The sequence below is a fragment of the Podarcis melisellensis genome (assembly GCF_964234715.1).
Source record: "Podarcis melisellensis genome assembly, chromosome: 14".
NCBI classification, from domain to species: Eukaryota; Metazoa; Chordata; class Lepidosauria; order Squamata; family Lacertidae; genus Podarcis; species Podarcis melisellensis.
Window position 1 is genome coordinate 28,286,431 of NC_138546.1, and position 13,352 is coordinate 28,299,782.

General features: G+C 48.7%; 1 protein-coding gene across 3 annotated transcripts in view; it reads left to right on the forward strand.

Annotated features, from left to right (window-relative positions):
• IGDCC4 (immunoglobulin superfamily DCC subclass member 4) overlaps positions 1-13,352 on the forward strand; it is a 142,790-nt gene that overhangs the window by 124,619 nt on the left and 4,819 nt on the right. For all 3 annotated transcript variants that reach the window (XM_081888416.1, XM_081888415.1, XM_081888414.1), the window contains 6 exons: positions 321-504; positions 1,857-1,984; positions 4,358-4,528; positions 5,187-5,324; positions 5,420-5,525; positions 6,380-6,617. In XM_081888416.1, coding sequence (XP_081744542.1) covers positions 321-504; positions 1,857-1,984; positions 4,358-4,528; positions 5,187-5,324; positions 5,420-5,525; positions 6,380-6,617 — 965 coding nt within the window. The remainder of the gene's footprint in view (positions 1-320; positions 505-1,856; positions 1,985-4,357; positions 4,529-5,186; positions 5,325-5,419; positions 5,526-6,379; positions 6,618-13,352) is intronic.

The following is a 13,352-nucleotide window of genomic DNA, read 5'->3' on the forward strand; positions in this document are numbered from 1 at the left end:
ACAGGAGGGAAAAGAGCTCTTGTGCTCAGCTCCTGCTTGCTTGTTTCATAGGCTTTTTGGGCTGGCAGCTGTGAGAACAGGGTGCTGAATTAGATGGGCTGTTGGCCTGATCCAGTAGGTTCTCCTGAGGTTCTTATGGACCACAGCTCCAGTCATCCCCATTTGACTTCTTCCACATTCTGTGGCTCATCTGACCACAACATTTCACCCTGCCTTGTTCCTCTGTAATTTCCGCTGTTGTTCCTTTGCAAGCTGGTCCAGGAGTCATCCTCCCTGCACCTGATTCTGCATTTCTTGTCTTCTCTTGATCATCCTTTCAGACCCTCCACTTCAGAAGGGCCCACCACTGCCCCCGGCCCACGTCTACGTGGAATCCAACAGCTCTACGTCAATTTGGTTGAGGTGGAAGAAGCCGGATTTCACCACGGTGAAGATCGTCAATTACACCGTGCGGTTCAGTCCCTGGGGGCTGAAAAACGCCTCGCTTGTGACTTACTACACAAGGTAAGAGGGTGACTAGCAAAGCGAACGGGAAAAGTCAGGGGAGCCTTAAACCAGAAAACCCAAGAAGAATGGAAAATATTTAAGGGATATATATAAGATTATATTGTAAAAGTGGTACCATCTTAGCAGAAGTGGAATGATACTTGTGAACAATAGATAAATGAAATAACTATCATAGTGGAATGTAAGAAAAAGGATATAAAAACTGTGTGATAATACCATGACAATAGAAAAAGTATAACGAGAACAAGTGGAAGTTTCTTGCAAAATAATTTTATTTGATAGATGTGAAACTCTTGGTTTTTTTTTTCTTTTTTCTTCTTTTTTAAAAAAATTGTTTTTACATCGTGAGGTTTTTTTCCTTTTTCCGTTATTTACTTCTGTATTTGTTATACCTATTTTCATTGTATGTTTGTATGTTAAACCAATAAAGATTTACAAAAAAAAGAAGAGTGTGACTGAGCACCTGTGCAGTCTGCATATGGGGTGCTGCTGCAAAGAACGAGGATGGGTGAAAGTTTTTCTCCCTCTCTCATCACGCTAGAACTTGTTGACTTCCAATGAAGCTGAATGTTGGGAGATTCAGGGCAGAGAAAAGAAAGGGCTTCTTCACGTAGCCCATAATTAAACTATGTGACTCATTCCCACAGGAGGCAGTGATGACCACTAATTTGGAAGGCTTTTAAAGAGAATTGAGCAAGAATATTTAATAAAAACTTTTTTAAAAAAGAAGCTCATATTAAAGGACAGGCAGGTTGACAAGTACGGAGATGGCCCATTATTGGCACCTTCTGCTGCGACTCATGAGAAGGGGCAATGAATGTGCATGTTACTTTTGTACACTAGGCTAGTTTCTACGCAGACTCTTACTGTCCTCCCTGCTCTCTATCCAAGCAGGCAAGACACCTAATGGGAGTTCAAGGACACATTCCAGCAAGGCAAAAACATTCAAGGAGGGTGCAAAGCAGGGCTGATGAGGGGAGGTGCAGCCTGAGGAAAGCCTTGAAGGACCACATTCAGCCTCTGGGCCTGAAGTTCTCCAGCCCTGTACATAATCCATGACTTAATAAACCATATATTGGCAATCCATGGGTCAGCATTAAGGCCAGTGAGTTCTGCATCCATCAGTTTCCTGTCCTATCACAGAGAAGCCCATGACTTCTCTGAATGAATTCTTTGCTTCAAGTGGGGCTGCTATTAGGTAAGAATCTCAAATATCAAGTGAAGCACTATGAAACCACAAGACCTGCCATCTCTTCTGTTTTGACAGCTGCCAGTCTTCTTATGGGGGTACACAGATTGCAGATGGCGTCATAATATTTTCTCCCTTGTGGGCATTCTTCCTTCCATAGCTCCGACGAAGACATCCTCATCAGTGGGCTGAAGCCGTTCACCAGATATGAATTTGCAGTGCAGTCGAATGGCGTCGGTGTCGATGGGCCATTCGGGAATGCGGTGGAATGGTTCACCCTTCCGGACAGTGAGTACACAACAGAGTGCTTGATAAATAAATGTCTGCAGGTTTGGAGCGAAAGATTTGGATGGGGGAGTGCAGGCTACCTTACCTAACTGAACAATAGCACATGTGTTCCATGAAGGGCCGGCCCTATCGTTAGGCAGAGCAAGGCAGCGTTAGGCAGAGTCTCAGGCAGCAGATGCGGGATGGAGGCATTGACGGAAAAGGTGTTGGGCAGAACAGAGCTGGGTGTATCACCTGCCTAGACTGATGGCTGCTTCTCTCCCAACCCTAGGACCAGTGGCTTCTTCACACAGCTCATAGTTAAATTGTGGCTCTCTCTCCCACAGGTGATAGTGATGGCCACTAACTTAGTTGGCTTTAAAAGAGGATTAGACAAACTGAAGGCTGCTGCTGCATTCTAGCTCCACTGTCACATTCAGCTGCCATTTCCTTGGCTTCTGCATGTGGAATGATGGGAACAGAGGAGGCTCCACCTTTCCCTTTGCCTCAAGCAGCAAAATGACTTGGGTTCTTACCGAGGGACTTGCAGTGCTTAGTTTTCAGAATGAGAGTTTTAAATGTAAGTTTTTAGCCCCTATAACTGCTTAATCGAAAATATTCTGCTGTTCATTTAAAAAAATTCTCAGTAAAGATAGACATCTCCAATACAGGCAAAAACAAATACAAATTTACGACAATATTAGAACTCATACTTTGGAACTATTGACAACAGGCAGGTGACTTTGCTGTACTCTTTTTGATGCCTGCTCGTAACATTTATTTATTTTTGGGCAAGCCTATCCACACATGCAGAACGTTGACAGGTGTTTTAATCTGGTTTTTAGCTTATTGTTGATTTTAATTATTCTTAAAGGTTTTTAAATAGTTGTTTATTGTTTTATTCTTTTTGTTAACCACTTTGAGAGGTTTGACTTTTTAAATAGAATCATGCAGAATATAAATTTTGTGAAATAAATAAAAATAAAAAACAAAGACGCAACAGCACCCTTGACCAGAAAAAAAATCCAATTTAAGAGCAAAAAATCCCAATGTGCTCCCGTGGGCCTTGTCATTAAACAGACATGCTGGCTGGCGGTGCTGATGGCACTTGAAGTCCCAGACATCCAGGGGGGCACCAGGTTGGGGAAGGCTGGAGTAAGCCAAAAAGTTGGTTTTCTACTGAGTCTCACAGGAAGCAGCCTTATACCAAGAGACTCTTGATCCACTTAGCTCTGTAATGTCTGCACTGACATTACAGCCCTACCAGGAGGCACCAGGGATTGAACCTGGAACCTAGTGCATACAAAGTACCATATTTTTCGCTCTATAGGATGCACCAGACCACAGGACGCACCTTGTTTTAGAGGGGGAGAACAAGAAAAAAAATTCTCCCCCTCTCATGCTGCGCTCCGAAGGCTTCAGGCAGCTATCCCTGAAGCCTGGAGAGAGAGAGGGGTCGGTGCACACCCTCTGTGCTTCGGAGGCTTCACGTTGCTATCGCTGAAGCCAAGGAGCCTGCATTCGCTCCATAGGACGCACACACTTTCCCCCTTAATTTTTGGAGGGGAAAAAGTGTGTCCTATAGAGCGAAAAATGTGGTACATTCTTTGCCATTGATCATTGGTCCTTCTAGCTGAGCATTATCTGCACAGGTACCCTTCTTCAACCTTGAAGTCCCTAGTGGTTGTTGGGAGTCCAACTCCCAACATCCACAGGCAGCTTAGCTAAAGGTCAGGGAAGACAGGAGTTACAGCCCATCAACATCTGGGGACCCAAGGTTCAAGAAGACCACTGCGGCAGTGGCTCCCCAGGATTCTAGACGAGGGACATAGCAGGTTGGTATCAGGCAGCACAGGATCCAACCCCCCACAGCAGGTTGCCAGGAATAAGACAAGGAAAAGTTCTTACCAGCTGCTTTTTATTCAATATTCAGAGAGAGGCTGGGAAATCCAGCCTCTTGGAATAATGGCTTTGCTCCACGTGAGTCTCCAACCCATCCCTCTCTCCCTTCATGCATCATCACTATGGGTGCTGACAACCTCCCTCTGCCTTTGAGCTCTTTGCTCTCCTACTTTCAAGGCTCACTGGGTTGGGGGGATCTGGAATGCTTTGTAAAGACGCTGTGTCTGTCAGCTGTCGACCCTCTAGTGCTTCTTTTTCCTCCTCTCCCATTATTTCCCAGCTTTCCCCCTCATCTGCCTCTGAGCTGTGATCTCCCTCACACCCCTGTTGTAATTCTGAACTGTTTTCTTCTTCTCTGGAAGGGTCAGGCTGGGGAGGCGGTCTCTACCATACCTCCTCTGCCCAGTCCCTGACATCTGGAGGCATCTGCCTTAATGGTTGCTCGATAAACCCCCTTCTCCCTTTTTGTGTTCTGTCCTCCCCTTCCTGCAGGGCCGTCAACGCCTCCCTCTGACTTGCGGCTTCACCCCATCAACCCATACGCCGTCCAGGTTCACTGGTGCCCCCCCTCTGAGCCAAATGGCATCATCGTGGAATACCTCATCCTGTACAATGCCAATCACACTCAACCTGATGAGATGTGGACTCTACTGACAAAAGAAGGTAAAAAAATGCATAGAGGAAACTTTTGCGCAGGAGTACGGGAGTAGTTTCGTTTTTCAACTTTCCCCCAGGGGTCATCTGCCAGGGGCCAAATGCCAGGGTGAGCAGGGATGGTGGTGAATAGGTCTTTCTCTTCTTCTGCCACCCCCTCTCCCCCTCTTTGCTACCCAAATGAAATTGGACTGAGGGTTTCCCCACCCCTGTGCATCTTTGAAGAAGAAGCTATCTTCCTTGGCCTCACCCCAGTATACCTGAAGGAGTGTCTCCACCCCCATTGTTCAGCCTGGACACTGAGGTCCAGTGCCAAGGGCCTTCTGGCTGTTCCCTCACTGCAAGAAGCCAAGTTATAGGGAACCAGGCAGAGGGCCTTCTCAGTGGTAGCGCCCGCCCTGTGAAACACCCTCCCATCCAATGTCAAAGAAATAAACAACTACCTGACATTTAGAAGACATCTGAAGGCAGCCCTGTTTAGGGAAGTTTTTAGTGACTGATGTTTTGATGTATTGTTAATCTTTTGTTGGAAGCCACCCAGAGTGTGCGGGGTATAAATAATATATTGTTATTATTATTACTACTACATGGGAGCCGCAGAACATCCGCTGTGTTTTTAACCAGTCTGCAACACTTGAGCACCTGCTGGGTTTGCTCTCTTGCTCAGGCAATACGTTCAGCACCGAAGTCCACGGGCTGGAGAGCGACACCCGGTATTTCTTCAAGATGGGAGCCAAGACGGTGGTTGGGTCAGGGCCGTACTCCAACGTCAAGGACGTGCAGACCTTGCAGGAGAAGTTCTCAGGTACACGCAGCAGCGCACACAGTGCAAGGTGGGGTTCGCCTTGGCAGGCCGCGGCATCACCCTCTTCTCTTTGACTGCTCTCCTGTGTCCCTCAGATATGCTGGACGTTCACTCTGTCACGGGGATCATCGTGGGAATCTGCCTAGGCTTGCTGTGTGTCCTCTTCTGCATGTGCGCCAGCTTTCGCAACAACAAGCCAAGGTAGGTTTCTGCCTCGCCTTGGCCCAAAGTACTTCAGACCAAACTGAAGCCTGTCCGTTCAGCCATGAGCCTGCCGTATCTGTATTGCAGCCTCTGTTCTGTATCTTTTGTCTGAAGCCCTGGAGGGCCACTGCCAGTCAGTGCAGATAGCAGTGAGTGAGATGTGCCAATAGTCTGACTCAGTCAAATACCGTTTCCTATGGTGCTAGAGAAAGCATCGTCACGGACACACGTATCAGGATAACCTCAGTATAATACAAAAGTAGCTACAACCCTAAAGTGTACCACAGCATAGGTTTTTTGTATCGGCTGACTAACACAGCTGCCTTGCTGGAATTAGGAAGGCAGTGTCACAGTTTTTGAAAGTAAAGGTCTCAGGTGCTGTCCCTGGCTGCATCTCCAGGCAGGACTGAAAAGAAACCCCTGCTTGAAACTTGGAGATCTTCTACCTGCCCATTATTGTGGACAATAGTGACCTAGATCAAGGTTTCCCAAACTGGCGTTTCCAGCTGTTTTTGGACTACAGTTCCCATCATCCCTGACCACTGGTCCTGCTAGTTAGGGATGATGGGAGTTGTAGTCCAAAAACAGCTGGAGACCTAAGTTTGGGAAACCCTGACTTAGATGGACCAGGGGTCTAACTCTGTCTAAGGTAGCTTTCTGTTCTGTATATCATCCCACAGCAAATAAATCAGCAATTGGTCATTTAATAACCTGCTGCTATTGGCCAAGAATGAGTCCTGTGCCTAGCACTGGTTCAGTCTGCTGGGAAATCTCCAGCATTCATTGAGCTGCGGGGGACGTTTCGTTACTGGTTGGTGAGCGCTTAGTCTTTTGTGCATTCACTCCTGCAGGGAGTCTGTGGCAGGCCTGGTTTCCCAAGCAGCTGGGAACCACACCTACTATCACCGGAGCCGGCAAACACCATCCCTTCCTGTGGCCCCCTCCAACTCTCACGAACTGGAATCCCTGATGACCCCACTCTCTGATGATGCTCCCTCACCACCGGCAGACATCATGGAGCTGACCGAAGTGCAGGGCCTCATTCGTGGTTGCCCCCTGGATGACAGCACAGGCCACATCAAAAGAAAGGTATTTTATTTTATTTGGTCCTATGGTCCCCTTTTGTGGGGATCCATTTGCCACTTTGAAGCAAAACAAGCAGTCCTCAGATAACCTGCTCCCAAGGTGGGTTGGATATTTTTTGGGAGGTTACATCTTACAGTTTGAATTACACCTTGAAATGTTGAAGGCAGTGAAGATATTTCAATGCTGGCAGCTTATGTTCCTGGCGATCCTGAAAACCCAAATTAGATTGCTTGGAAGGGGGAGGGGGGCATGAAAGACAGGACCTTCAAGGTGGCTTTCTCTGAAATGCTACCTGTTCCACACACAGGGCCAGCTAGACAATGCATGGATGAGATGTTGGGAAGAGGGGGTTTGGATTTGTTAGGCACTGGGAAACATTTTGGGACATGCTGAGAATATGCAAAAGGGCCCAGGCACCACTTCTGCCAGGATGGAAGCAGGTTGCTAGAGCTTAAAATAAAAATAATAATTAATGTGATTGCTGGGGGTGGGGTGGAGAACTGAAAGGAGCCAAGAAGTGTCTGGTTTGGGGTGAAAATGATTATGACTATCTAGATGGGGCCAGATCAGTTCTGCAAAGAAAGTGCAGGAGCACATGATAGCCAATTGCAAGGCACATTTTGATTTTTTGGTTGAGTGCAGTAAGCATCTCTTCACCCACCCCCATTCAATTCTCTCCCGTGGATCAGGCCTCTGCCCCGCTGCCTTGCACCCCCAATAGAGAAAACGTGTGCTGGGATCACAGGATCTGGGCAAAAGTGAGCTTGAGCAAAAATAATCTGAACCTTGAAGAGCACACAGAGCTGAAGGAGGAAGTGGGGAAGAGAGTCTCTTTTCCAGCTTTCTCCTTCAGCTGTATGTACTTTGCAAGGGAGGAAAAGGGAGCAGCGAAGAGGAGCAGGAGGATGGTTCACAGATACCATAGGAAGACCTCAGTGGAGGACTTGCTGGCAACCAGTGCCCTTGGGCTTAGAAAACGCAATGGTCCCCTGAGCTAAGCCATCCCTGTGCTAAGGTAGTGTAAAATAATAATTGCTAAACCTGGAGTACCAGAGAGAACTTCTGCAGTACAGAACCAAGCCAAATCATGTGTCTTCAGAGACGTCAGTGATCCCCGCTGTGGCTCCCACTTATTGCTCCCCAAGATATTCTGCATGTGTATTTAGCCCATTCCCCTTCGCTGGTTGGGGCTTGGTGTCAGCAAACTGCATGCCAGAGTGCAAGAAATGGTCATGGTTTTCAGCACCATTCTTTTTCCTCTGAGGGACGTGCGTGGCGCTGTGGGTTAAACCACAGAGCCTAGGACTTGCCGATCAGAAGGTCGGCGGTTCGAATCCCTGCGACGGGGTGAGCTCCCGTTGCTCGGTCGCTGCTCCTGCCAACCTAGCAGTTCGAAAGCATGTCATAGCACAAGTAGATAAATAGGTACCACTCCGGCGGGAAGGTAAACGGCGTTTCCGTGCGCTGCTCTGGTTCGCCAGAAGCGGCTTAGTCATGCTGGTTGCATGACCCGGAAGTTGTACGCCGGCTCCCTCAGCCAATAAAGCGAGATGAGTGCCGCAACCCCAGAGTCAGTCATGACTGGACCTAATGGTCAGGGGTCCCTTTACCTTCTTCCTCTGACTCCTTCTGTGGCCAGATGTTGCCCCATGCACAGATTTGCATCATAAGGTTCTGGAGCTTGGTGTGTTTTATGGACAGGCAGAAGGGGGGGGGCTGCAGTCGTGCATCGTCCCCACTCCCACTCCACCCCCCAAGTCTTGCTGTCATGGCAGTTTCTGCTCCAAGATCCCTTTATAACTTTTTCTTTCTTTCGCGGCAACTTATTTTGCCTGCCAATTGTGCCGCCTTTGCTTTTCCTCCCCACTCCACTTGCCCCTCCCCGCCCACCCTTTTGCTTTAAAGCTTCCCAGAGTTTGTCTGGAGCATTTCATTTCATTAGGGAATGTTTAATTGGCCTAATTTAGCTAATCAGTTTATGCCTGTCTTTGTAGCCTGTGGAGAATGTGTAAGGTAATTAGGAGATTGACTGAAACAAGTGTGTGGCGAGCGCGTGGGATTTCGCGTTGGCGTCAATCATGACATTTCTTGCGGGTCCCCAGCCCTGAAGAGAAAGCAGCCGTCAAGCTGGAGACGGGGAGGAGGGCAAAGTGCAGTCGGGTGGCAAGAGCTTTAGCTGGGCAGGGTAGAGTTTCTTTACAGCCAGAGGTTTTACCAGTGCGGCTCTTTGCGGGTGGAGAAATGGCAGTGGACCTGGGTTCATGTTCTCTGCCTCCACCAAGGACTCACCACATGGCCCTGGGGCAATTCACCCTCTCTTATCTTCCATTCCCTGTACAGTGGTACCTCGGGTTACATACGCTTCAGGTTACAGACTCCGCTAACCCAGAAATAGTGCTTCAGGTTAAGAACTTTGCTTCAGGATCAGAACAGAAAGTTTGCTCCGGCGGCACGGTGGCAGCAGGAGGCCCCATTAGCTAAAGTGGTGCTTCAGGTTAAGAACAGAAATTGTGCTCCAGTGGTGCGGCAGAGAAATGGTGCTTCAGTTTAAGAACAGTTTCAAGTTAAGAACAGACCTCCGGAACGAATTAAGTACTTAACCTGAGGTACCACTGTATTTAAAAAGGGAATAATAGCTCCAGCTCAGCTACTTGTAAACTGCTTACATAAGAACATAAAAAGAGCCTGGCTGCAGGATCAGGCCAAAGGCAGCCCATCTAGCTCAGCGTCCTGTTCTCATAGTGGCTATCCTGATGCCTCTGGGAAGCCCAGCAGGAGGACCTCAGCCGAGCAGCGCTCGTCCTGTGATTCCCAGCGGCTGGTATTCATAGGCTTCTGGTGGCAAAGGCAAAACACCACCTTCTTGGCAAGTAGCCACTGATAGCCCTCTCCTCCATGACTTCGTCCAGTCATCACTCCCTCTTGTGGGATTGACTTCCGTAGTTTGTTGGGGCTGCCCTATGTCCAGAATTTCCTGGACATAGCTGGGATTCGGTCCTCATAAACAGCGCCCATGTCGGAAGTGTAGATTGAGCTATTAAAAATAGCTCAGAACGTCACATTTAAGCTCAATGAGTTTGGCCAAAAATAATTTTATTTTATTTGTGTCCGGATTTTCACTTTTTGAAATACAGCAACCTTAAACTATATGTTGCATGAAGAAGTATTCGTCCTGAATTTTCGACCATTCGGCTTCAGTGGATGTCCGGACAATCTGACAAGAGAGGGAGAGAAAGGCTCTATCTACTATGTCCCCCTTTACACACCTGTACAGCAGGTCAGGTGGCCAGGAGGAGTCATCTCCGGGACTCTGTGAGGCTTGTCTGAGGAAGCAGAAGTATAAGATCTTCCAAGAGATGCAACACATGGTCTTTCCTTTCCTTTCAGGCTCGATATTATCTTCAGTAGGCAGATGCAGAGTCTAAACATCAGAGCCAGCCCTGCCACTTGCCAGAGTGGGGCAGCTGCCTCAGGTGCCAGATGCTGGAGGTGTAATCACCCCATCCTCCTGAGTCCCCAAAGCTAGTCTGTGCCCCCTAAGCTAGCCTTCTGCCCTCTAGTATTGCGGCATCCCAGTTGTCCCACAACCACCCCCCTTCAGTGGTTGTGTGCAGATTTGCTGAGGAAAGTTGCCACCTCTCAAACAGTCTACCTGGTGACTGGGAAAGGGGTGATTTGCACCCCCCACCACTCTCTCTGCCCACCCTAGCACCCTGTTTGCTTAATTTCTCCCCTCCTTGCCACCACTGCCAAAATCAGACAAGCTGAATTTTTTGAATCGCCCTTCAAGGGCAGCCCCACCGAGAGCGTATTGCGGTAGTCCAGTCTGGAGAGCATGAAGTACAGTGGCCAAGTCTTCCCATGACAGCCCTGCTGGAACGGAAAGGGACAACCCAGAACCCCACAGGGCCTTTGCCAGGCAGGGAGGGACCTGGGCATGAGTGCCCTGAGCACAGCAGCTGCGAGTGTTTTGTTTCAGCCTTGAGCTGGGCAGGGAGACATCTTCCACCTGGTCTCTACACCCCTGGCTGGCCGCTAGAGGGGAGCAAAGACAATCTATGTTCAAGCCTGCCCTGCAGAGGGTGTGTGTGTGTGTGTTCGTGTTCTGCCACTACTGTCAGCATTTGGTGGGGGAAGGAAAGATGCCTGCCCTCCTTCGAAGAGTCTCCATGTAAGAGAGTCTCCATGTGGCTTCATCATCCATTGAGAACCCGAGTTATCTTGGAAAACGTGGATGAACGCAACTCTTCTTCGCTGTTCCATCTGAGCTGTTTGGGGTTTGAGCAAGTGATGGGGAAGGGGTGTTTATCCATTTATCTCGAAGTCCTCACCCACCCCCCTCTTTTCACACCCACTGAGAGGCCCCTGCTGGCTAATCCTGCTGCTGCAAACTCATTTCCTTTGTCCTGGTGGCTTTGATGTCTGTGCTAACCCACCAACCCAGCCTGGGTTAGGTTTTTAATGTAGCTGCTGGTCAGTTTCAGCTACAAGGAACAGCTGAAACTCCACAGTTTTCTGGTTTTCCAACCATCAGTTGGCCCAGTGAAAAGATGCAGCTTTCATCTTTGTCTTTCATTTTCTTCTACGCAAACCATTATTGACAGGTGCCAGTTGTTCCCGGCCTTATTTTGAGACAGATTTTGGGGTGTGATTTCTACTTTATATCTACAAAAAAGGGGGAGGGGGTTTGGGAAGCTCATGGTCTGTGTTGTTATTTTTCTAAAAGCAAATCTATGAGGTTTGGGGGCGGGGAGAAATGTGGCTGTCTAACCAAGACCTGGCCCATACAGTCAAACCTTGGTTCCCGAACACCTCCGTTTTGGAACATTTTGGTTCCTGGATGCTGAAAACCCAGAAGTAACTGCTCTGGTTCTTGAATGATTTTCAGAAGCCAAATGGCTTCTGAGCCATGTTTTTAATCCCCCCCAATTGACATTGCAGCCACCCCATTGATCCTCGGTTTTCAAACTTTTTGGAAACTGAACAGTCTTCTGGAATGGATTAAGTACAGTAGTAGCATCTGATCCAAACTCAGCCAGCCCCAATCTGCCTACCTTCTTATCAGAGAGGCAGGCTGCATAACTTTAAAAGGGGTTAGAATGACATGCCATGGGTTCCCCATGGGTATTTGCTTGGCTGCTGTGATTACAGGCTGGACTAGATGGGCCACTGGCCTGATCTAGAAGGGCTCTTAACGTTTTTTTTTTTGCATTAATGGAAGATCAGTCTAGAAACGCCTGTTAACCTTCTTGGCTGCGTGAGACCTTGTCATGGGCTGGTTAGATGCAGAGGAATAGTGGGAGGAACCTAGTGGGAGGCAAACTTGGAGCTGCCAATCAACAGTTAACAAACCTGAACCATGGATTTAGCCTAAGGTTACCAGATTTTTTTTCAATGAATCCAGGGACACATTAATTAATTAATTACTACACATTCAGGGACGTTGATGATGCTGCGATGACAGTGGCAGAGGGGCAGCTGCTGCCTTGACCTCAACCACCACATTTCCCCTTCCTCCGAGGCTTTTGTCTCCTTTCTCCATGAGCCTGGGCAGCCCCTGAATTGTTGCTTCTTTGGTGGTGGTGGAGGTGGTGGGGAAGCGGTGCATGGTGGGTCAGGCATGGAAGCTGGAGAAGGAGGGCCGAGAGCGGTGGCGGCAGCAAGACTCGGGCAGCACGATGGCTTCCCATCGGAGCAGCCCCAATCCCATTCCTACTTGTGTGCAAGCAGAAGGGGGCGGGGATTCATCAGCTGGGAAGGGAGGCTTCCTGTTGCGTGCAAGCAGGAGTTGGGAGATGCTCCGATAAGCAGCATGAAGCCTCCCTTCACAGCTTAGTTGCTGGGGTCAGGGAAGGTGGAGGCAGCCCGGGAGCTGCATCTTAGAGCCCCTGCCCCACCATCATATGGGGACTTCCAAGCAGCTCCTGAAGCCAACCAAAGCTAACTGCTCTGGGCTGCTGAGACTGCCACTGCTGTGTTTCCCGGGAACATTAGATGAAATCCGGGGACGGAATTTGTCCAGGGACTTATTCACAAATTCAGGGACTGTCCCCAAGAAACGGGGACGTCTGCTAACCCTAATTTAGCCATGCAGGCACCCAGGCCTCCCCTCCAAGGTGAGAAGTATTTCTGTTGAATGTTTAGCAATCGTTTCTAAATTTCCCTCCATGCCTATAAATCTGGATATGTTTACTTGTGTCCCCTTTGGTCCTACTTTTTGGTGGTGTATTTTTGGTGGGCGTTGTGGAGAGTTAGACATACTGTGAGTTGAAGAGTGAGAAGGACCCTGAGGGGCTAGTCTTAAGAGTCTTAGGCACACTGATTTAGTCTTGGCTTGGAAGGTGTCCTTGCCCAAGAGATTGGCCCAGCTGCCCTGGCCATAAGTTTGGCACAAGGAGGCTCTTTAACGTGCCCGGCTCACCCTTCCTTGTCCCTTCCCATCTGGATTATTGACAACGGCATGCCATGGAAAGGTCACGGCACGAGAGAAACACACAACATCTGGTGTGCTCCCCTCCACCTTTTGACGTGGAAACGAGGTCAGCTCGACTTGAGCCAAGGTCAGCCTCATGTTAGGAGGCATCACACTCTGATTTCTCACCCGCTCCACTGTTTCCGTGCCAGAACAGCAGCATGCTAAACAGATGTCAGGGAAGGTCCCTCTACTCTAATCCTTCCTCCTGTTTCATCTTCTCTTTTTCCCCCCAGAGGAAAAACATGATTGCATTTCTCTTTATA